Source organism: Pristiophorus japonicus, chromosome 5 (genome assembly GCF_044704955.1).
Source record: "Pristiophorus japonicus isolate sPriJap1 chromosome 5, sPriJap1.hap1, whole genome shotgun sequence".
Classification (NCBI taxonomy): domain Eukaryota; kingdom Metazoa; phylum Chordata; class Chondrichthyes; family Pristiophoridae; genus Pristiophorus; species Pristiophorus japonicus.
In genome coordinates this window covers 68588866-68614289 of record NC_091981.1, presented here as the reverse complement: position 1 = coordinate 68614289, position 25424 = coordinate 68588866, and the positions used below count along the sequence as shown (strand labels likewise).

Here is a 25424-nt window from a genome sequence, read left to right as displayed (position 1 = left end):
TGATAACATCGCAAATAGCTAGCCAAACCAGGTAACAGACAAAGATATTCATCCATTCTTCATTCGTAGGAATGAATTATCAGTGATAAAGATTGTATTGTGGGGTGCAAGAGTGCTTATACCAAATAAATTCTGGTCCAATTTATTCAGAGATCTTCATGACCAGCACTTGGGAATGTGCTTGATCAAGAATGTTGCACGCAATTACTTATGGTGGCCAAGTCTAGATAAAGATATCGAGTACATCGTCAGTCAGTGTACGACATATCAATCGGTAAGCAAGAAATCACCGTCAGTACCATTACAGCCATGGAAATGGCCTCCCAGGGTGTGGCAAAGGTTGCATATCGATTTTTGCAGAGCTAGAAAGACAACAATTGTTCATTTTGATTGATAGGCATTCGAAGTGGGTTGAGGTGTTTCCAATGCGGAAAATAAGATTATTTTCTTCATTTGGCCTCCCAGAAGATATAGTTTCTGATAACGAACCACAATTTTGTTCAGAAGAATTTGCACAGTTCACGAGCAAAAATGGTGTGAAACAAACCAAGGTTCCACCGTACCACCCTGCTTCAAATGGTGTACCAGAGCACACAGTACAAATTCTAAAATGTGCCCTCATCAAACAGATAATGGATCCAAATCAAAAGAAACGACAGTTGTCATTGGACCACAAATTGGATAATTTTCTCATTGCATTTCGTAATACTCCTCCTACAATTACTGGTAAAACACCAGCAGAGTTGTTTCTCAAACGACAGCCACGAACTAGATTCTCATTATTAAAACCAAACATGGCATAGTCCGTAGAAGAGAAACAATTAAGTCTGAAAGAGAATCATGATAGAGGCAGAGTAAAAGAGAGAGAGGTGTGAAATTAAATCAGAAGGCGAGAGTGAAGAACCATCACCATAAATGGTTAAAGTAATTACCAGGATGATTAGTGAAGATATGTGGTCCTCGCACATATTTAGTCAAGATGTTTGATAATGGACAGGTTAGGTTTGTTCACATTGATCATATTTTACCTACAGACATGGAAAGAGTTGAAGATTGGAATGATTCAATTATTTCTGACTCATCAGATAGTTTTGATACAATTAAAGTACCAGTAGCATATCCTACATCAAATGTACTGGAAACAAGTCCAAGAGAAAGTCAGAATTAAAGTCTGAGTCCAAGTCAGGCAGACAAACAATCTGAAGTTGTAAAGAGTTCAAATGTAAATCCAGGGCAAATGTAAATCAGCACTGCGCTAAAGATGTCACCCCGCTGGCGCGTCACAGCATCTCTCCCCTTCAGTTAAAGGGGAGGACTGCTGCGAACTCTGCAGCCGCTTTAGTGGCAAACACTGGGCCACCAGCGAGGGTTTCGGCTGGACCTGCAGCCTGGCACCCAAGGGGGGGTGCTAGGCTGTCTGTTGGTGGCCCAGCTGAACCCACGGCCATAATTGTCGGCCCGCCCTGGCAGTCGGCTAACAAAAAAAAGATAAGATAGCATTGCCGGCATCGACACCTCCCCTTTAAGGGCAGCCGTGCCGCCAAGGCACAGAGTGCACCGACAATAAAAGCTGTCAGTGGCACCGATTGGCGGTGCCACCGCCCCCGCAGGGCAATTCCAGGAAAGGGGCAATTTCCCGAGGGGTAATTTCGCGTAGGGGTACCTGCCAGTCAGTAAGGGGTCAGCGAGTGCACGCCACGATGGGAAAATGGCCAATTTCCAAAATGGCGGACCCTCGGCAGAGACTCGGCGACCATTCCGCACCAACCTGAAGCCGCCGCTTTCAGGCGGCCAGAGGCCTATTAGAAAGGGGCTTTTTTTTGGCATTGTGTATAAAGACCCAAGCTGAAAGCTAGTGTCATCCTTTTCTTGTTGTTCGTTCTTCACCCTCCCACTCACACCAGCATGAAACACAGTACCCTGGGCTGGATTTTCGGTTGTCTGCCGCTCCTGTTAGCACCCAGGAGGGGCGCCAAAGGCGCGGTAAGCACTTCCAGGTGGGTGGCCAGCTTCCAGCGCCCTACCAGGACATTTGGTGTCGGTGTCGAGAGGAAGTGGTGAGCCGGCATGCAATGCCCCTGGTTGCAACACCAGCTCGACATTTGGATCACGCCTGACCCATAGCGCTCCATAGAGCACCTGGTGGGAACGCCTGTGGAATCTGGAATTCCAAACTATAGCAGCTGCAATGAGGTAAGCAATGTCTACCTCAGGTAAGTGTGATTGATTGATTTTTATTTTTGTTGCCGATTTATGTTGTGGTGGCGTTAGTTAGTTATTGGGAATGTTTTTGGTGTGTTTTTTCAGATTTTGTTTTCCCCTCAGGCCTCGCTTAGGTTGTTCCGAGGCCGGTTGATTAGCTCAGGATTTCCACTTGCTCAGTCAGTGTAGCACCCTAAAAGAGGTGTGCAATGCTTCCCTTCGCACTCCGCTCCAAACTCAGTGCCCAGCTGATGAATTTAGCGGTGGCAGACGCAAACCATTTGCCGGCTCAAAATTTACCGCTCCGCACGGGACAATACCGCAATAAAGGCATGACCGAATTTCTCCACAATGTTTTAGGCATTGAAGGGATGTGAAGGGATGTCGTGCAGCAGCATTCTGTTTCTTTAGTTATTCCTCATCTGCACCAGGTCAGTCTGGTTCTTTGCTACAGCTAATCACCCAACAGCACCTGGAGTCAGTCACTATTCTCATAACAAGCATCAACACTGGTACTTCCATCTCAGAAAATTTGAATAGACAGCATTGAGGTGGGTGCACTGGGTGAAGAACAAAGCATGAGTGAGCAGGAGCAAGTGGTGGTGCCGATAGAGCAGTAAGACTCTGATGGCTGGACTTAACTTCACAAGCGCAAACTTCGCCCCAACGCTGAATTCAGAATGTTGGTTTTAAACACGCCAGGTTACCCAGGTGTGCAAGCAGCTGACAGTGCAAATGTGAGGCTAGTGGTGCAGGTGGTAGGAGATGGCTTTTGAAGAGGCTTTCACTGACCTTGACCAGCTGGTTTGCTGCTGCCGTTGGGAAGGATTTAAATAAGCTTGGCAGGGGGATGGGAACCTAAGAATAGATTCAGTAGGGAGAGAATGAAAGCTGGAATTGGAAAGCAGAAAAGTAGAAAGTGAATTTGGAAGACAGAGGAAACAAGGGCTGGAAAATAAATAAGGAAGTTTGGAAGTGGAAAATGGTATATACTTCAATGCAAGGAGTATAGGGAATAAGGCAGATGAGCTGAGAGCACAGATAGACATTTGGGAATATGATATTATAGCTATTACTGAGACATAGGTGAAAGAAGGACAGATATGGCAGCTCAACATTCCAGGTTACAGGTTTTTCAGACGGGATAGAGAGGGGCGTAAAAAAGAAGAGGAGTCGCAGTATTGATTAACGAAACAATTACAGCTGTGAGGAGGGATGATATGTTGGAAGGATCATCAAATGAGGCCATATGGGTCGAATTGAAAAACAAAAAAGGAGTGATCACACTGCTGGGAGTGTACTATCAACCCCCAGGGAGGCAAAGGGAGACAGAAGAGCAAATATGTAGGAAAATTTCTGAGAAATTCTGCAAAAACTATAGGACAGTAATAGTAGTGGATTTCAACTACCCTAATATTAACTGGGATAATATTCGTGCGAAAGGTGTTGAGGGTTCAGAATTCCTAAAATGCATTCAGAAGAACTTTTTTTCACTAACAAATGCAACAAGGGAGGGGGCCGTTCTGAACTTAGTTTTAGGGAATGAAGCTGGGCAGGTGGAAAGGTTAGTAGGAGAGCATTTTGGTGCTAGTGATCATAATTCAGTTAGATTTAGGGTAGTTATGGAAAAGGACACAGACTAGGAATAAAAGTTCTCAATTGGGGAAAAGCCAATTTTGTTCATTTCAATAGAGCCCCCTGGATGTCAAGGCACAGACAGGGTAGGATAAAGAAAAAAAGGGAGGCTTATGACCGATACCGAGAGCTCAATACTGCAGAAACTCTAGAAGAATATCGAAACTGCAGGGGTGACATTAAAAAGGAAATTAGGAAAGCAAAGAGAGAGCATGAAAAAATGTTGGCAAGTAAAATCAAGGAAAACCCAAAGATGTTTTATAAATACATTAAGAGCAAGAGGATAACTAAAGAAAGAGTAGAGCCTATTCGAGACCATAAATGTAATCTCTGTGTGGAGGCGTAAGACATGGCTATGGTTCATAACGAATACTTTGTGTCTGAGGGGTGCTTGCATTCAGGGAGGAGTGTGAAATATTAGATGAAATAAACATAGTGAGAGATCCCTGAAAGTAACAGGCCAGGTGAATAAGGTGGTTAAGAAGGCATATGGAATGCTTGCCTTTATTGGCTGAGGCATAGAATATTAAGAGCAGGGAGGTTATGCTTAAATTGTATAATACTTTGGTTAAGCCACACCTGGAGTACTGCGTGCAGTTCTGGTCACCGTATTATAGGAAGGACATGATTGCACTAGAGAGGGTGCAGAGGAGATTTACTAGGATTCTGCCTGGAATGGAGAATCTTAGTTATGAGGACAGATTGGAGAGGTTGGGTTTGTTCTCATTGGAACAGAGGAGGTTGAGAGGAGACCTCATTGAGGTGTACAAAGTATTGAGGGGCCTGGACATAGTGGATAGTAAGGGTCTATTTCCATTGATGGAACAGTCTATTACGAGGGGGCATGGTTTTAAGGTGGTTCATGGAAGGTTTAGAGGGGATTTGAGGGAGGGGCTTCTTTACGCAGAGGGTTGTGGGGATCTGGAACTCGCTGCCTGGAAGAGTGGTGGATGCAGAAACCCTCACTTTTAAGAGATGGTTGGATGGGCACTTAAAGTGCCGTAACCTGCCGGGTTACGGACCTAGAGCTGGTAATTGGGATTAGACTGGATGACCTTTTATTGGACGGTGCAGGTATAATGGTAAGTACTGCAGAGAATCGAATACAGCCAGGGTGATCTCCTGGACAAGTTTCGATCGCCTGGATAGGTCGGAGAGGAATTTTCCTAGATTTTTTCTCCCTAAATTAGCCTGTGTTTTTATCTGGTTTTTGCCTCTCCCAGGAGATCACATGGCTCCGGTTGGGGTGGAGTGTAGAATGTTTCGGTATAAGGGGTGTCGCAGTTGTGTGAGGCGGACTGGTTGGGCTGGGTGCTCTTTGCCTTTCCGTCATTCTTCATAGGTTTATATGTAAGCTTTAGGGCTGCTGACCAAAGGCCATGCGGCCCTTGGTCAACATGGGCCGAAATGGCCTTCTGCGCTGTAAATGTCTATGTTTCTATATTTCTATTAAGGGGTTTGTCAGCTTTGAAAGTGATTAAATCCCCAGGCCCGGATGAAATGTATCCCACGCTGTTGAGAATCAAAAGAGGAAATAGCAGAGGCTCTAATCATCATTTTCCAATCCTCTCAGGCTACAGGTGTGGTGTCGTAGGACTGGAGGACTGCTAACCTGGTACCTTTTGTTTTAAAAGGTAGAAAGGGATAGACCAAATAATTACAGGCCAGTCAGCCTAACCTTGGTGGTGGTTAAATTATTGGGAAAAATTCTGAGGGACAGGATAAATCTTCATTTGGAAAGACATGGATTAATCAAGGACAGTCAGCATGGATTTGTTAAAGGAAGGTTGTGTCTGACTAACTTGATTAAACTTTTTGGGGCGGTAACAAGGAGGGTCGATGAGGGTAGTGCATTTGATGTAGTCTATATGGATTTTAGCAAGGCTTTTGATAAGGTTCCACATGGCAGACTGGTCACAAAAGTAAAAGCCCATGTGATCCAGGGCAAAGTGGCAAGTTGGATCCAAAATTGGCTCAGAGCCAGGAAGCAAAGGGTAATGGTTGATGGGTGTTTTTATGACTGGAAGGCTGTTTCCAGTGGGGTTCCACAGAGCTCAGTACTAGGTCCCTTGCTTTTTGTATTATACATCAATGATTTCAACTTGAATGTAGGGGGTATGATTAAAAAGTTTGCAGATGATACAAAAATCGGCTATGTGGTTGATAATGAAGAAAGCTGTAGACTGCAGGAAGATATCAATGAACTGGTCAGATGGGCAGAAGAGTGGCAAATGGAATTCAATCTGGAGAAGTGTAAGGTAATGCATTTGGGGAGGGTTAACAAGGCAAGAGAATATACATTAAATTGTAGGACACTGAAGTGTAGAGGAACAAAGGGACCTTGGAGTGCTTGTCCACAGATCCCTGAAGGTAGAGACCAGGTAATAAAGTGGTTAAGAAGGCGTATGGAATACCTGCTTTTATTAGCCGAGACATAGAATACAAGAATGGGGAGGTTATGCTTGAACTGTATAAAACACTAGTTAGGCCACAGATCGAGTACTGCATGCAGTTGTGGTCACCACATTAGTGCAATCACATCTTTCCTGTAGAGAGGGTACAGAGGAGATTTACGACGATTTGGCCTGGATTGGAGAATTTTAGCTATGACGAAAGATTGAATAGGTTGGGTTTATTTTCTTTAGAACAGAGGAGCTGAGGTGAGACCTTAATGAGGTGTATAAAATAATGACGGGCCTATTTAGAGTGAATAAGATGGACCTATTTTCCTTAGCAGAGGGTTCAAGAACTAGGGGGCATAGATTTAAAGTAATTGGTAGGAGGGTTAGAGGGGATTTGAAGGGAAATTTCTTCACCCAGAGGGTGGTGGGGGTCTCGAATGCACTGCATGAAAGGGTGGTAGACGCAGAAACCCTCACATTTAAAAAGTACTTGGATGTGTACTTGAAGTGCCATAACCTACAAGGCTACGGACCAAGAGCTGGAAAGTGGGATTAGGCTGGATAGCTCTGTTAGCCGGCGTGGATACAATGGGCTGAAATGGCCTCCTTCCGTGCTATAAATTTCTATGATTCTATTAGAAGGTGCAGGTCTTGGCAAGGGCATGGCTGATCCCTTGACCAGCAGCGGGGCTGAAAGGATCAAGATGCTGGTATCCTCATATGTTATTTTCCTCCTTTTTTCATGCACCTCTTGCTTTCCCGACCTCCCCTCACCACAACTGCGCTCTTGGGTCTTCCTGATTTCACACACCTATGAAATGCAGCCTGCCCAGCCAGTGGGTAACCAAGAAGAGGAAGAGAAAAGTGAAGCGGAAGATTGGTTTGACACTCCCAGCCTCCAGCTCCTCATGGTCAACCAAGGCCATTTGCAGTGTCCCCCACTGAAACTCAGCAGCCTTCCACCAGATATGCTGCTGCTACTGGGGGTAGCAGTGTGTGACATCAGTAGGATAGGCAAAGGCACACGGAAGACAGTCAGTAAGAGAATGCATATGGTGGCTGGTGTGCAACGGCCACCACATGTGAAAAAAATCCATACACAGGCATCATCCATCCTTCAAGATTTAGTTTGGGACCTGGAATTTTAGGTCCTTCATTGAAACACCTGTGAATTTTTTGATTTGGAAGCAAGTCATCCTCGATTCGAGGGATTGCCTATGATGATGGCATAAGGGTGATGAGTTGATTTCTTGATGTCATGTTGGACTGATAGATGGATTGTTTTGTGGTGGCTTTTATTTCAGCATTGTGGCCAAGAGAACACTGTGATGGTCAGTAATGGATAGAAGGTAATGTGTGGGACAAATGATGAAAGGGGAATTGGGTTTGTAGTCACTGGGACTGCAGATGGATGATTCCATCACGGAAATCCCGGCCAGAAAGTGACTGAGATGCATCATTCCTTCAGCTTTTTCCTCTTAGGCTTCCTCCTCTTCTTCTGTGTCTTCCTCTTTCCCCTGTGAGAGGATGCTGTACATCTGAAATTACAGCATAAAATGCTGGAAAAATTCAGCAGGAAATGCTGCAAAAAAAAATAGATCCACTCAACAATCAAATCAACAATGAGAAATGGTCCAGAAGTCACGTGCAGTCAGATTAGGACATGTGCGATCCTCATTGTCATTTTATATGGGCGATCTGTGCATCTGCTCAGATGAGAGAATTGAGGATTTGGGTTAGCTATCATTCTATCGTATTTGAAACCTTTTTTAATATTGAAATGAAGTCCTCACACATTTAGTGCAAGAGCACCTTAAGACAGCCTGAAAGAGCAACAAAAAGATTACATGCGATTTACTTGTACTTCTTTCAATTTAGTATTTAATATATTGTATTCACTGCTCACGATGTGGTCCTCCATTCAGTCCGTAAGTGTGACCGAGCTTCCGGTCGCCTGTCACTTTAATTTTCTACTCCACTCCCACTCCTCTGATCTCTGTCCTTGGACTCATGCACTGCTCCAATGAAGCTCAACGCAAGCTCGGAACAACACCTCATCTTTCGTTTAGGCACTTTACAGCTTTCTGGACTCAACATTGAGTTCAACAATTTCAGAGCTTAACCTCTGCCCATCTTTAGCTCCCCACCACCCGCCCCCCCCCCACCCCATCTTATGTTTTTTTTCTCTTTATCTCCAATGGCAGCTGGTCATTATTCCACCATTCACACCCAATCTGGACTAACCCTTTTTCTAACTTCTGCCATTACCACTTCAATTTGGCCCATCATCCCTTTTGTGTCTCTAATCTCTCCTGCATTCCACCCTATCACAGACCTTCCCCTTTTGTTCTTTCTTCCCCCCCCACTTTCAGTGCTCCTTAAGAATATTCTTTTCGAACATTCGCCAGTTCTGATGAAGGGTCATTGACCTGAAATGTTAACTGTTTTTCTCTCCACAGATGCTGCCTGACCCGCTGAGATTTCCAGCATTTTCGGTTTTTATTTCAGATTCCACCATCCGCAATATTTTACTTTCGAAAAAAATTACATGTTCTGAATTGATTGGTAATGCCACAAAAAGGAATGTCCAAACCCCACTTTGTATGTTTTGTGCTGTGTTTGTAATGCGAATGTGTATGTATTAAGTCTTGCATTCTTCACCTATAACCCACAAATATTTGTAATTATATAAGAAGCATACAACAGGCTACTGCACAGAGCACCTCAAGCCTGGCGTTCAATCACCACACTGAAATATAGAGCTGTGTAATTTGAATGGGACATTCAGGCAATGCACAGAAATACAGATGTTATTTCAGCTTTGCACCAACACTAAACTTCTTAAATGTAAATCAGGTGTCAAAGACTGAACTTACTCTGAAGTGAAGCAGAGTGAGACAACCTCTTCCAGTGAGTCTCATTCTCCTTCACGCCTTGGTCAGACTAGGCCGCCATAAGATTCAAAGCTATAAATGTGAATTGGCATGAAGCAAAACTGCTTCATACTGACACTACAGCTACAGTGCAATGTACTGTTAAGGAAGTAGTCCTTACTTTCAGACTGTTGCTAGTCCAACTTTTTGGAAAATTATTACAACATGCAGACTAATAGTTCTAATAAAAACTCCAATTATCACTTAAAAATATATTTTTAGAGGGTTTATTAGGTTCAGCAAAATCAGAAATGTATGACGGGGAATGAATGTTTTCTATTTTGAGCACCCTGTATCAGCATTGAGTATTTCCAGGTTAGATGTAGTATCACCCGGTGAAGAGCAAAGCTCTCTCTCTACTCTGCTCAAATAAACTGCCTTAACTTGCAACCATACTGTACCAATGTGACATTTAATTCACTTCCCACACTAACCATCCTTGTAGACTCTTGGTGAGATTCTTAACTTTGTGCCAAATTGTGCTGAACTACAGATAGTGTTGTGCTGTAGTAGTAGGTTACTACCTCATTTAGGAAACCTTACAGGTAGCAGAAAGAAACGAGTCTCAATCCACCAAATTGAAGTCCCAGTCGTGGCAGGATAATGTGCTAACCTAAGCTCTGTGAATCCACACATACAAATCTTGAGTTAGTTTCAAACATATCTTCAGAACTAGCTTGTTGTTGACACTGCCAAAATAATAAAATGGCATATATTTCATCTTAAATAAAAAAAAATTTATTTCCAGGTAAACTACTTTCAAAAACATGAAGTAGAGCAAACACGTTTCTGTATAAAAATACATACTGGCTAATAATCACACAAGAGACCAATATGGCCTGTATGATACATTATGACACTGTTTAAAATACAGTCAGTAACCAAAGCTATGAATGTGTCATAATATGAGCAATACTTTAAATATTTATGTAAATTATTGCCTCATTTTCAACAGACAGTTATTAATATTGTTTGTTACCCACTTCATCAACATTTCAAACATACAATTGTTCCTATCATACCATGGGTTTATGTTGGCTGTCAATGCTTACTATCTTTTTAGGAGTAACATTGTATCATCTCCTTTACATTTCGTCTACCAAATATATAGATGTAACATTTATCTGGCTGTACAAACAAAAAACATTAAATATAATTACATACATACATCCAGACTCAACTACAGCCACACATAAAATATGCCTAGTATCATTATATACATCCAGACACTGTTGATCATCCAGACAATGTAGGCAATCACATATCACACCTAAACACACTGTCATTATACATAAACATGCCAACACTGTGTGTGACATATAATTCAGACACTACAATATTCAAAACAAATGTGTTCATGAAGCGGTTAATGATATTTCTGGGGCATATTTTTAGACAACAACACTTACAAAAAGTGAGGTAGAATTAAATTAAAAAATGTGATTCTGTGTGTTTTAGCATTCCATTTTAAAAGTCTGCAAAATATATTAAATTGAGCATTTGCACTTTGTACACATTTATGTACATAAACACTTTGAATGTGTCTTTAAATCATTGCTTCATTTGATGCACTAGATTCCACATCCTGCCCTTTACAGCAATCTTTTGGCTATATGACTTTGAAGTTCACTCTGTTTAATCTCCTTTTGCCAGGATTCAGTGCGAACTCCTCAGTTTTGGCAGTGTGTTATATGCATCTCAGCCCTTTTTGGTAGATACACATCCATATTGTAATTTGTGAACGTGAATTGCAGAACTTTATATCATAGCTTACTTTGTCAAACTTGTTTCATTTTGAAGATGCCTTGTAATTTCCATTCTGCTGCTCAGTCTTTTTTTCATAAGGCTAGTCTGTAGCTTGAACCCCACCAGTTTTGGCAAAGCTCCTCACTGAAGTCTCAATCCCTGGTCCCTTGCCAGAACAGACTAGCAATCTAATCTGTGGAAGCAGCCAACGCGTGCTGTTTTCTTTGCCTGTGTTAACTGGCAGCCTGTCAGCGCTTGCAGTCCCTGCATTGTGTCATAGGGCCTGCCATGGAAACTGGTAAACTCTTCACTTTATTGCGGCTGTCTTGTCTCGCTTTCATTATTCTGTTTATCCATTTCATCGATGTAGGTAAATGCTTGCTATTTTCTGGCTCCAACCTTCAAATCAAAGCATAAATTATGTGAACACTGTTTGGGAATAAAATCATGCTGACCGATCTATATGTGCTTGTTTTACAGGAATGTTGCATAAAAACATTATAATTTATTTCTGACTATTTCATATTAAATTTGGTTTTAGCACAAATTTCATTTCTGACATAAGAGTTCATTCATGTAATATTAGGGTAAATTTTCCAATCACACACTCTCAATGCAGAATCTAGCCTATTTACCCTGTTATACTTGCAAATAACCAATCTGGATTTTGAGCACTGAAAAATCTTTTGAGGAGTTTAAATCTTACAATGGGGACAGATTCCCTCTTGTCACTTGTAAACCTGCTCGTTTAGATTTACTATTCGGCTGCTAGGAAATCTTCCCTCTATTTTTACACTGTTACTAACATGTAGCAACCAGAGGAAATCTTCCCACATTGTGTTGTTATATAATCAGTTTTGACATACAGAAATATGATGAGGGTGTTTGTTTCAGGCAATAAATGAAATTGAATGAAACTCACTTTTTTGTGATGAGGAAACGTTGATAAACAGATCTCAGTCCTGTATCTGTGCAGTCCTGTTTGTTTTGGCCTGTTCTATCTGACTTTGCCTCTAGGTGGTGCTTTTGTACTTTGGTCTTCATTTGAAATCTGCAAAGAAAATAAATGGCTGTGTTTTAATTTTACATCAAAATCTTTCTAAAGTTAATGGCCCAGATTTTGCGGTCAGTGGCAAAGTGTCGGCGCTCGCTGCTGACCTAAAAAAAAGCTGCCCAGAAAGATCTAGCGATCTCTGTGGCATCGATGTCACTTTTCCCGATGTTAATTTGATTCTGCTACGAAGTCTAGGGGATCTCCAGCGTCCAACAACAGTGATGTCATCAAGCAACTAATCACATTGAAGAATTTTTCACAGACAGCATACCGGGAAGTAAATTGCACTGTTTATCCTTTTACTTTTTATGAATTTTGCAGAGAGCGAAACAAATATTGGGACATACACATGGGATTACGGTTGAAGCTGAAATATCAAAAACAAACTTATAATAAAAATATGGAACATTTATCAAAATGGAAAAATTTAACATTCCCAAATATAACATTAGTTTTTCAGGGCCAGAGAGATTGTTCAGCAATAATTATGACTTCATACACCTTTAAAAACCTTGTTGAACCTCACCAAACAAGGCTTAACTTTTTCGGAGTTTTTTAACAACGATATTATGGCATAAAAGGCAAAGTTCACATCGGTTCAGTGATTTCTCGAAGATTGCGGGGTCTTCAACAGCAGCCCTGTGGAGCAGCAGGGAATCACTGACAACAACTGGATTTCCGCATTTAACTGCGCATATGTGGACGCCAAAAGTTGCTGTCAGTTTCACAGGGTGATGATGGCGAACGCTGACAGTTTTGCGTCCATACTACTGCAAAGTCCAGGCCAATAACTAGAGAATCAAGAGCTATCCACAGTGAATTTTATCTCACGTCAGTAACTTTTGAGCAGTAACTCGAACAACAAATATCAACAATCACAAATGGAAATGATCTAACACAGTGATTGGGAGTGAAGTATACTGCAGGGCAGAACATAAGCTTTAAGTTTGATTGGCTTTTCTAAACCAGTGAAGGTTTGTTGTCGCTGTAGATCATTTAATATTATATTATGTATTGACAATATATTAAAACAAATATACATTTATAGCACACAGGAAGTCAAATCCAAGTGTAGTTTTCAGATGAAGGATTCTTGGGGTGATAATTGGTCGCAGAGGTAATTCCGTCCCCATTTTAAAGTCATATTTTCTGTCCGTATTTTTATATTATACTTTGGTTGTATATTATTATTTATATTTAAATCGTAAAACATACAACAATTTGGGTAGCTGAGAATATCTGCTTGGTTGGAGCATGTGAGTTTCTCTAGAGTAGAGGCTAAATGGGCTGAGAAATGCGAAACTGGAGCACTACAGTGCCACCACTGGTAGAAAGATGTAATTACAGCGGGACAAGTTTTCATGGAATATGGACATAGGGAATTGAAATGGGAAAGGTTGAGCAGGAAGTAGATAGATGCAAGACTTTAATATGTTACATGTTTTGCTCTTGTGATTTATTTGCCCCGAAGCTCTTGATAAATTTGCAGTTATTACTTTCCCCCATCTTTGATGGTTTATGTGTATGTGATTACATAGTTGCACAAGGGTAGATTTTACAAACTTGTGCTAGAGATGGTGGAGCCTTGTGTAGTACCAATACAAATCAGGAAATCATAACCGGTTGCAACACCCATTTATAAACCCGGCCCTCTACTTTTAGTTATATTTTTTTGGGAATAGCTCCATTTCCCTTCTCTTTAAGCCTAAAATAATGACTACAGATACCATTAATCGATGATTAACAGTTATTTTCGTTGTGGCAAAACGTTTTATTTTTCTTTTCTGACAAAGGTGGCCTGTAGATTGAATGTTTTGGTCCTGGATGGTTCCACAACACCTTGGCTTTAGGCCGTGCTATTTCTATCTATAATTAAAGTGATTTATGGAAACGCGGTTGTTCGGGAACATTTTCTACCTCGGTGTCTGCTGCCCATCTCCACAGAATTGCCAGCACACACTGTCTTCTTGGCTGCTGCATTCACACCTTGGCTTCGATTCCGCCAGTGTTGCCAACTCGTTCTTCACAGACCGTCTGACCCGAAGGGAACTGCCCAGTCCGTACGGCACAATCCGCCTGAAGGACGAAAATAAATCGAACCACTGTTACCAAAAGCAACTGTCACTGGGCGTATGTGAACCTGCTAAAGTGTCCTGAGTTCATTCCCTCCGACTGACACTGTACACTGTCCTTTGTTACACATTATAAGCATGGATTATTATTAGGGTCGGAGAAACCGCAATGAAATCGAATATAATCCAACAAGATTGCTGTTTAATAGATAATGTTTGTCCCTAAATGTATCTTAGACCGTGCGATTACAATGCAGAAAACTCGCCAGGGTTTCGGGGGGAGCTGCCGGCGAGTTTTCTTGAGAGTTTGGTGATTAGAATGGTCGTGCTGACCATCTATTGAAGTGTGTGAGTCTCCCGGGGGAAGCTTTCATTGTAAATTCACGCCTCGCCAGGTGCCTGTCCATCTGCATTGTATGCTACAATGGCATTAGGAAATTCACAGTAAAAGAGTTTTTTCAGGATATCTGGTTCGCTGGACTGTACTCTCGCCGTCAACCCATGAGCAATGCACTTTTGCCTGGGGTTAATATCGTTACTTGTTGAGGAACATCAAACCTCACCAGGTCTCAGGCACTGACAATACCTCGTCTCCGGAAAGTCTTTTACCCCAAGCGTCACTTACTCGGGTGTGTTGATCCAGATGATGTCCAAGTGGCAGAAGTAGATGCATTCCTTGTCCAGAAAAGAGGAGCAAGAACAGCGCTTGGAGCGGCTGAGCCGGCGGGGAGCGGGGCTGGAGGCTTGGCCGGCAGGGGATGCGGGAGACACGGTCACTGCACCGCCAGACAGCGGGGAGCCTGCGGGACAGAAATAGGGACAGACTGTTAGTGCCATACAATATCAGGCAAAGGGAGAGAGAAATTATTGTTCATTACTTACTAAATTATATAAGTTAGGGCTGGTTATTCATTATTGATAAATATGAATATCACAAACCAATCAAAATCTTTCCTTAGGTGCAACTGTAACTGGAGTCAAACAGTTTTTCCAGTTGAGTATGTTTTTGTCGTGAAGCCGTCCAGTGAAATAAATGGTTCATGTGCCCGACGGGACCGTGTGCTCCCTTGGTTTGTCCCGGGTCAGTGTAGTTCCTGGGTCTGTCCCGGGTCAGTGTGCGTCTGGGTCTGTCCCGGGTCAGTGTGGTCCCTGGGTCTGTCCCGGGTCAGTGTGGCGTCTGGGTCTGTCCCGGGTCAGTGAGGTCCCTGGGTCTATACCGGGTCAGTGAGGTCCCTGGGTCTGTCCCGGGTCAGTGTGGAGTCTGGGTCTGTCCCGGGTCAGTGTGGAGTCTGGGTCTGTCCCGGGTCAGTGTGGAATCTGGGTCTGTACCGGATCAGTGTGCTCCCTGGGTCTGACCCGGGTCAGTGTGGAGTCTGGGCTCTGTCCCGGATCAGTTCCACCGAGCAGCGACCCAGTAAATAGCGAACTGTACGCTAGGTGTAAGGCTGCGCGGGGGCGGAGCAATGATTGTGTCACAGTCTCACAGAGCTAATCTCGGATACAATACAATACAAGAAAACAAAACTCCAAACGATCGGCGGGTGCTGTTTTGACCTGGAGAAACGGTTCTCTCTATGTTTGCAGTTTGTAAAGACCCCCCCTGATCGGACTGCAGAGCAATAGATAGCTCCAGAACACCCCTGGTGCTCTCCCTCCTGAAACAATCCCAGTAAGTTGCCAGTCCTCGTTACTAAATAACATGCAACTCAGATCAACTCTCCCCTCTGATGCAAACTGAGCTGTGTGAGTTGTGGCTGGAGATGAGTGCACCTGCTGAACGTCAGTCAGGGACCGGTCTGCTCATTCACACACCGAGATCGCTACAGGCTGCTTTCCGCTTTCTTCTCATATATATCTTCAATTTTACCCCGCCGGGTAAGCCGACTAGTGCCACGTATCACCTATACTGTGGGAATCTTTGCCATCGAGATTCCTAAATCAGCAATGTGGTGTATTTTGGAAAGTCTCCTCACTCAGGTGCGAACAGCGATCAGTCCTGCAACGGTCAGGGACCGCATGCACTGCTCTGCCTTGGTTGCCACACTGTTCTATTCTGTATAACAATTTATTTTATAGATTTACTTTTTATGAAACTCTTTCAAATTAACAGTATGAAACAGGAAGCCGAATATAGAGAAAACATACAATTTGATTAGATATTCTTTGTATATATTAGATAGATTAAAGATAGAAAGATAAACATGGGGAGAGAGACAGGTTGTAGTCTCTTAATTCAAATGATTGGATAATTCATTATTACTACAATCCCACTTTGCTGTGTTTTCCATTGCTCAATTCATTTTTTTAGATAAGTTGTTTAAAGCGCAGATAACGACTTTGAGTAATCTGCAGTAGATTATATATAGTGATAGATAGATGTTAAAGTGAGGATTTAGACTTACCTGTTGAAAAGGGCAGCCCCCAGGTCAGAGTCAGCAGGGTACAGAACACGTTAAACTCCATTTTCAAAATTAAATCAGGATATTCTAGTCAGATAGTTTTCCTTATTTTTTTCTTTTGTGTGGAGAGTATCGGTAAATTTCTGCAGTTGCGAGGTAAAATGTACAGAGAGCGAGCTGCAGGTTGAAGTGGAGTCAGTCTCGGGTGCTGGAAGAGCTGTGTGCTTTACTCCAGCTCTGCTGTGCTGTGCTGCTGACACACTGCAGCAATCCGCCTTTTATACAGTCCGCGTCCCTCTGTAAACAGCTCAATGTGCTTTTATCCAGGACAATGTTATTAGTCACCCAGTGGAGCTGCAGACTTAGATAAGCAACACGCTGCCTGCAAAATAACCCCTCCACAGACGGGGCGAGGCCAGCATACAATTAAAAAAAAGCTCTCCTTTTCTCAGCCATGAGTTCTGCCAGCAGGGGTGAGGCGGGCACACACTTCAGCAAAGGTCCAAGAGCCAATCAGAAACTTTTGGCCACAATTATATTCTGGTTTCCAACAATTGAGGGCATTTCCACAAGTTGTACACCTCAAAGCCCACGGCTGCTCATCGTCGGGTGTTCGACGTAACTGACATCAAATAAACTAATAGGCAATTTCCTGACCAACACAGTCTGAGTCTGAGAAACCTAAAGGTAGACTGAGCTTGAATTTGTAATGAAACACCACGTTTGGAAAAGGTTTCGAGTTTTAAAATGCAATAAAAAGCCGTAGAGAGTGATTGTAGGAACTCGGAGGAACAGCCTCACTTGTAGAATTACGCTCGGTACCGTCAGGTAAAAGCTAGTGAATCCACCGGCGATATCTCGCCAGTCTTTTCCTGGGTCAGATGGTTAGTTCACCACTGATCATGACACCCAGTACAGTAAATAGTTTAACCAATGCTGGCCATGGAAAGCTCAGCGATCTGTACTGTTCCAGTGGAACAGCAGGAGGTAATTTTGAACAAGGTGATTAAACAAACTCCAGGATTGCAGGGAGTTTGATACGTGCTTTTTTTTTAGATAGACCGGTAAAGGTGACACCGGGTCACCGTATCACTGTACAAAGAATCAATACCACAAGGGCACCAACAACAACTTGCATTTATATAGTGCCTTTAACATAGTATAATCTCCCAAAAGCATCATCAGTCAAAAATTGACACTGAGTCAAATGAACAAGGAGACCGAACAAAAGTTTGGTCAAAGAGGTAGGTTTTAAGCAGCCACTTAAAAGAGAGAGAAGTTTGGGCAATAAACAAAAACAACTTGTATTTATATAGTGCCTTTAACATAGTATAATCTCCCAAAAGCATCATCAGTCAAAAATTGACACTGAGTCAAATGAACAAGGAGACCGAACAAAAGTTTGGTCAAAGAGGTAGGTTTTAAGCAGCCACTTAAAAGAGAGAGAAGTTTGGGCAATAAACAAAAACAACTTGCATTTATATAGTGCCTTTAACATAGTATAATCTCCCAAAAGCATCATCAGTCAAAAATTGACACTGAGTCAAATGAACAAGGAGACCGAACAAAAGTTTGGTCAAAGAGGTAGATTTTAAGCAGCCACTTAAAAGAGAGAGAAGTTTGGGCAATAAACAAAAACAACTTGTATTTATATAGCGCCTTTAACGTAGTGAAACGTAGCTTCACAGGAGTATTATAAGACAAGAAATTTGACACCGAGCCACAAAGGAGAAATTAGTGCAGGGGAAAGAGATAGGTTTTAAGAAGCATCTTGAAGGAGGAAAGAAAGGTAGAGAGGCAGAGAGGTTTAGGCAGGGAATTCCAGAGCTTAGGCCCGAGGCAACTGAAGGCACGACCACCAATGGTCAAGCTACTATAATCAGGGATGCACAAGAGGGCAGAATTAGTGGAGCACAGACATCTCGGGGGTGGGGGGGGGGCGGCATTGTGGGGATAGAGGAAATGACAGAGATTGGGAGGGGCAAGGCCAAGGAGAGATTTGAAAACAAGGATGAGAATTTTGAAATCGAGGCATTGCTTAATCGGAAGCCAGTATAGGTCAGCGAGCATAGGGGTGATGGGTGAGCAGGACATGGTGTTCGGACACAGGCAGCTGAGTTTTGGATCACCTCTAGTTTACATAGGATAGAATGTGGGAGGTCAGCCAGGAGTGCGTTGGAATAGTCAAGTCTCCAGGTGACAAAGGCGTGGATGAGGGCTTCCGCAGCAGATGTGCTGAGGCAAGGGGGGAAAGGGCGATGTTACTGAGGTGGAAATATTGGGTCTTAGTTATGCTGCGGATATGTGGTCAAAATCTCACTTCAGAGTCAAACAGTCTGCTTCATAAACCACGAAAATAATCTCACCAGGTCTAAGCAAACTAATAGAAACTTAAACTAAACCAGTATTTCCGTAGTTTGATTCATGTGGTTGCTGAAAGTTACAAATTAATCATTGCCGCTCCCCCTACACAAAGGTTAACGCCACTGTATCGGAGAACGGACACGTGTTTGCTTGTAGCTGTTTTGTCAACAGAATTTACAGCGTTCATCTGACCCGTGGCTGTGTGGAGCCCTGTGCTGTCCATTGATATGTGCAGGGACACGTGGAAAGGGTTTCACTTGGCGAGTCGTCAGCCACAAGTCAGAAAAACAGGAACAGGGGAAACGTGGCTCATGTGGGATGAAGATGGACTGTGGAAAACACACCGATGAAGCCGATTACATTCTTAAAACAAATAGTATTAGACTGTCTATTGTTGGTTTGCATTATTTCATCCGACTCCCCAGTTAATGAATTCTTCGCCTGCTTGTTTAAACTCCCCCTCCTCTCCAGTGCTTAAACCATACCTGCAAGGTGCAAGAAACATGATACGTCAAAGACATTGAGCTGTAGTTACAAGTTACTTTTACTGTTAGATTGGATTTATACCAAATCAATCGGGTGAAAAGATTTTCTGTCGGTTTGTTTGTTCTTTAATTCGATTTAAAAACTGATAAGTATCAATTTTTGCATTGATCTCAAAGCAAGTTTTACATCGGGATACAGACAACTGTTTCAACACGTTTCCATATGACACGGTAGATTTACCAAAAACTATATATATATATAGAAACAGGAACAACGAGATTTTCTTTTTAAAAATCAAGAAAAATATATACAAAATAAGTATAAAAGTCTGAATCAGGGTTTAAACTGAAATCAGGTGGTTTAATCCCATTGAACTCCTCTGCCATAGGATGTTAACTCTGTCTTAGAATGCTCTAGCTCGTAACTGAAACACACTCGCTCAGCCTCTTCTCACAATCGTAGTTTCCCGCCGGCGAATTGTCTACTAAAGTCCCAACGCTTGTATTCAGGATAAAACAAATTTGGCAATGTCCCATCGATTGCTCAGCAACTTCCCAACTCTTTTTAACCAATTATGCTCCCATTCGAAGTGGTTTGCAATTCCTGAAGGATAATAATGAGAGATTGTCATTTGACCACTAGAGGGCAAGGTAATGTGCTCATTTGAAAAGAAGTGTATGGGAGTAGAGGCAATTGTGTCATAATGACAACTCACACCAATGATACATGATGCAATTCCACACCATTTGTGTCATATATGTTTATCTATAAACTATAAAAAGGTTGCTAGATTTTTTTTCATGCAATTAATGGTCTTTTAAGGTTTTGGCCTATGTTTAGGAGGGGTTCACACCATAAATTACTCTCTCCACAAGGATGGTGAAATCTCTGTAATGATGATTAGTATCGCTTCACAGGCCTGCCAAGTGGTAAAGTGTTCCTGGTATGTCAGCGTGAGCTCTCCGTGCCTCTGTTCTATGCTCTGAGTTTGAACCAGGAGTCTGATATCCTGGATTCATATTGAAAATGCAACAGCTGCTTAATGGAATGCTGCAATCTCTACAACTGTGATTGAATAGGTTGTGAAAATGAATAGTAAATATTATTAATAGACAATGATATATTTTATACTGTGAAATTACTTTGGGCAGATGTGTTTTTAAACATTAGTTTTACAGAGTCTGAGGGAAAAGATTGTTACACGGTGATGGCATCAATTTTATTTTGAATGTCACTGATCACAGCTACAGTTGAGACAATGCAAAATATATGATCTTGAAAAGTAGAGAAAACACCTAAAACTATTAAGCAGCGTTTATCATCATTCGTAATGTGCACACATTACTGTCCTGAAAGATTGCAATTCTTTGAATTTTACGTCAATTGTGAGAGCCTCCGGTGCTAAGGCATTCATCACGGGCATTACTGGTACCAGGGAGGAGCTTGCATGACAGACTGTAGCTTCTGAAGTTGGAATCTTTGAAATCTCATTGTCTATGTTGATCTGGTTACTGCTTTCAGTGCAGGTTTGACTGTGTTCAGCTGTTCTGGCACTGCCTTACTCACTGTCCAGCAGAGTATGTCTAGGCATGTTATATCTTGTCAGTGCAAAAATTTGAGATGGTCATCCCTGCCTTTTTTAGGCTGATGTAACTTAGTGACTATCTCTGAGCATGGTTGAGGAGTTCTTGCTTTATACATGATAATCTGAATAGCGAAGGGTTCCTTCCCCCCTCCAACAGATTATCTGGTCGTTGGCCTTTATTGCAAAGGGGATGGAGTATAAAAGCAGGGAAGTTTTGTTACATTTATACAGGGTATTGGTGAGGCCACACCTGGAATACTGCGTGCAGTTTTGGTTTCGATATTTACGAAAGGATATACTTGCTTTGGAGGCAGTTCAGGGAAGGTTCACTAGGTTGATTCCGGAGATGAGGGAGTTGACTTATGAGGAAAGGTTGAGTAGATTGGGCCTCTACTCATTGGAATTCAGAAGAATGAGAGGTGATCTTATCGAAACATATAAGATTGTGAGGGGTCTTGACAAGGTGAATGCAGAATGTTTACACTGAGGGAGGAGACTAGAACTAGAGGGCATGATCTCAGAATAAGGGGCCGCCCATTTAAAACAAAGATGAGGAGAAATTTCTTCTCTCAGAGGGTTGTAAATCTGTGGAATTTGCTGCCTCAGAGCTATGGAAGCTGGGACATTGAATAAATTTAAGACAGAAATAGACAATTTCTTAAACGATAAGGGGATAAGGGGTTATGGGGAACAGGGAGGGAAGTGGAGCTGAGTTCATGATCAGATCAGCCATGATCGTATTAAATTGCGGAGCAGGCTTGAGGGGCCGTATGGCCTACTCCTGCTCCTATTTCTTATGTTCTTATTATCTCATTGCTGTTTGTGGGACCTTGCTGTACACATTGGCTGCTACGTTTCCCACATTTCAACAATGGCTACACTTCAAAAAAGTAGTTAATTGGCTGTAAAGCGCTTTACATTTGGAGGTTGTGAAAAACGCTATACAAATGCAAGTTATTTCTTTTATCCGTAGAACAGAGCCTGACACTGCAGACTGAGCAGAAGTTGAAGCATTTAACCTCTGCCATCTCACTCCATGGAATAGTTACTGGGAGAGAGGAGGTGAGCAACAGGGGAGATACACATTTGATGAATACCCAATATTAGTGTTGAAGTTATGGATGATTCACCTAAATAATGGCAAATCTAAGTTGTGATGTGTGGCAATAGCTTGAGCTTGTTTGACCAGGCACAGTGTAATGAATTGATGGCTGACAGTGGCATTGGCAAGCATGCAAATCTTTGATTCAGCCTTTTCTGCTAGGTCATTTTCAGGAAAAGATACAAACATATTATGTGTGTTGTGGACATTCATCTATATAGGTATTGGTGTCTGCCGCTCACTACCACACCATTATCCTTTAAAGAATCTTGCCGATAGGTGTGGAATCAACTACCTATTCTACATACTCCACTAATGAAGTCACTGTCAGACTGTCAGACACCATTATTTCATCGATAATACAAGGAGCTGTTTCCTTTTGTTTTTGTTTAGAGGATTGGGGATCCTTGGTTGCTATCAAAATGTGTCAGCTTTGCTCAGTTGGTAATATTCTTACATTTGAGTCAGAAGATTGTGGATTCAAGCCCCACTCCAACCTTAGGCACATAAACTAGGCTGACAGTTCACTCTCTCAGTACTACACTGTTGGAGGTGCTTTTGAATGTGACACATGAATGATAGACATGTCTATCTGTTCAAATAGTGCTATGGGATGTAACAGGTTTCTCAACTAACATCACCAAAAAAGTGTGGAATTAACATCTAGATAGGATAGTGAAGTCACATTTTAAAATTGGACACCACAACGAGGGATGGCATTAGGATCTTTCTGGATGGATGAAGTAAGGTTGTCTTTAACTATCATGATCTTGGGACTTGCTTTCTGTAAATTATCTGCTGTGTTTGTCTATTCCCTTCAAAAAATGGATATGGAGTACTTTAGGTTTGGATGTGAAGTGTTTTGGAAGTCTGCAATAGGAATGCAAGTTCTTTTTTCTAATGTAATCTCCATTAATCTGAGAAAATGTTTTGAACAGTAAAGAGAAACAAAGTACCTCAAATAAAACTGGTTGACTCAAAAAATGATTACGGTGATAAGAAGACTGAAGAAGGTCTTCTCTGGAATGAAAAATCAATCTGAGTAAAACATTCAACATTACCTGTCTTTTAATCAGTTTTTTGTCTTCCATCCAATCGATACCCATTATGGCCTCATTATTCCCACTTTAGACAAGGTTCTGCAGATAATTAGCAAAAATCTGAGCAATTCATGATAGTAGAAAGAAAAAATCTGTACAATAGCTGTGACACTGCAAAAAGTGGGATTGTTACTGTTATGCATGTAAACATTACCAATTTGTAAGACTTGCCACTAGGGGGCGCACCTGTGGGAGACACAAGCGTCACCTGCACACCCTGGGTAAACGGGTATAAAAGGCAGTCTACCATGCTGCTTCCTCACTCTGGAGTTACATTAAAGAGATCAAGGTCACAACAGTTTCAGCTTACAATATACAGTCTTGTGGAGTTATTCTGAACATAACAATTGGCGACGAGTAACAGATCATGAACATTCACATGGTTATGGCTGCTGTTGGTAGTCTTGAGAGATTTGTTGAGGGTGATGATTGGGAAGCCTTCATTGAGCATCTTGACCAGTACTTTGTGGCCAACGAGCTGGAAAAAGAAGAAACCGTGGTCAAGCGCAGGGCAATTCTCCTCACTGTTTGAGGGTCCACGATATATGGCCTCATCAAAAATCTGCTAGCACTGACGAAATCAACGGAGAAGACATATGAAGATTTGTGCACGCTGGTTCGTGAGCACCTCAAGCCAAAGGAGAGCATCTTGATGGCCAGGTATCACTTTTATACGCACCTTCGCTCCGAGGGCCAGAACGTGGCGAGCTATGTCGCCGACCTAAGATGCCTTGCGGGACTGTGCGTATTTGCTAGATTTTTGGGGGAACTGTTGTGGGACTTTTTCGTGCTTGGAATCGACCACGAGGTCATTCTTCGCAAACTGCTGCCTGCCGAATCCTTAGATCTGAACAAGGCCATCACGATAGCCCAGGCTTTCATGCTGCACTTTTTCAGGCAGGCTTTCAGGGTATCCCTGTAACTTTTCCTCTGCCCACCTTTGGCTCATTTGCTGTGGTGGAGTTCCAAGTAGAGCGCTTGCTTTGGGAGTCTCGTGTTTGGCATGCGAACGATGTGGCCCGCCCAGCAGAGCTGATCAAGTCTCGTCAGTGCTTCAATGCTGGGGATGTTGGCCTGGTCGAGGATGCTAATGTTGGTGCATCTGTCCTCCCAGGGAATTTGTAGGAGTACAGTTACACTAAATGTTTCTAAGTTTGTAGTAGTGAGGATTTCTTTTTACAAAACACTGGTGGGAGTTCCATTTCTTTTTAGTGATAATGTTAGCACGGCATTAAATAAGGCAGCGGTGAAGCACCTTGGGACATTTTACTACATTAAAGGAACCATTTAAATGCAAGTTGTTATTGCTGTCTGCAACTGACAATAATTGGTAAGTTCTGAGTAATGTTGCAATGACACATACTGTGCCAATAGGTGTTAGCAGGTTAATGTATAATACCTTGTGACTGTGAGAATAAATATAGGCTGTGATGTCATAGTTATATATAAGATCTTCTTCTCCTTCTGCTTAGGCAGTCCCCCGGAGTTGTGGATGTCTTGCTTCCACCCTAATATGAGTTCCAGGGTGACAAATGAGTCCAATGCGGGATCGATCTACAGACTTTGTCACAGGTGGGGCAGGTGGTGGTTGAAAGGACGGGTGGGTGGGCTGTCTGGTTTGTTGTACGCTCCTTCCGCTGTTTGTACTTGGCTTCCATCTGCTCCCGAGAAAGAGACTCAAAGTGTTCGGCGCCTTCTCGAAGGCTTCTCCTCCACTTTGAGTTGTCTTGGACCAGGGATTCCCAAGAATCAGTGGGGATGTTACATTTTTTTAAGGAAATTTTGAGGGCATCCTTGAAGCATTTTCTCTGCCCTCTTGGGACTCGCTTGCCGTGATGGAGCTCGGAAAAGAGTGCTTGTTTCGGGAGTCTTGTATCAGGCATGCGGATGATGTGGCCCATCCATCGGAGATGATTGAGCATGATCAATGGTTTGATTCTGGGGATGTTGGCCTAAGAGAGAACACTAACATTGGCACGCCTATCCTGCCAATGGGTTTGCAGGATTTTGTGGTGGCGGCATTGGTGGTACTTCTCCAATGCTTTGAGGTGCCTACTGTATATAGTCCATGTCTCTGAAGCATATAGGAGGGCAGGTACCACTACTGCTCTGTAGACCATGAGCTTGGTGCTGGGTTTGAGATCTTGTTCTTCAAACACTCTTTTTCCTCAGTCAACCGAAGACCGCACTGGCATACTGAAGGCGGTGTTAGATTTCATCATCGATGTCTGCCCTCGCTGACAGAAGGCTCCCAAGGTATGGAATGTTCCATGCAGTCCAAGGTCTCATTATGGATCTTGATAATTGGGGAGCAGTACTATGTGGTGGTGGCAGGTTGGTAGAA

The 25424-nt window shown here is 42.5% G+C and overlaps 1 protein-coding gene across 1 annotated transcript; it reads right to left on the bottom strand.

Moving 5' to 3' along the window:
- Nucleotides 1-9921: 9921 nt before the first annotated feature.
- On the bottom strand, nt 9922-16667 carry edn1 (endothelin 1). Its single transcript, XM_070879878.1, has 5 exons — nt 16447-16667; nt 14670-14844; nt 13890-14048; nt 11841-11969; nt 9922-11317 (listed from the first exon to the last, which is right to left on the bottom strand). Exons 1-5 carry the CDS (start codon nt 16505-16507, stop codon nt 11167-11169), a joined length of 675 nt encoding a protein of 224 aa, XP_070735979.1. The 5' UTR covers nt 16508-16667; the 3' UTR covers nt 9922-11166.
- Nucleotides 16668-25424: the final 8757 nt, after the last annotated feature.

Coding starts and splice junctions, on each gene's coding strand:
- edn1 (XM_070879878.1), bottom strand. CDS start 16,507: ATGGAGTTTAACGTGTTCTGTACCCTGCTGACTCTGACCTGGGGGCTG. Junction 14,049..14,669: donor ATCTGGATCAACACACCCGA/GTAAGTGACGCT, acceptor TTCGTCCTTCAG/GCGGATTGTGCCGTACGGAC. Junction 11,318..11,840: donor CGTTTCCTCATCACAAAAAA/GTGAGTTTCATT, acceptor TTTGATTTGAAG/GTTGGAGCCAGAAAATAGCA.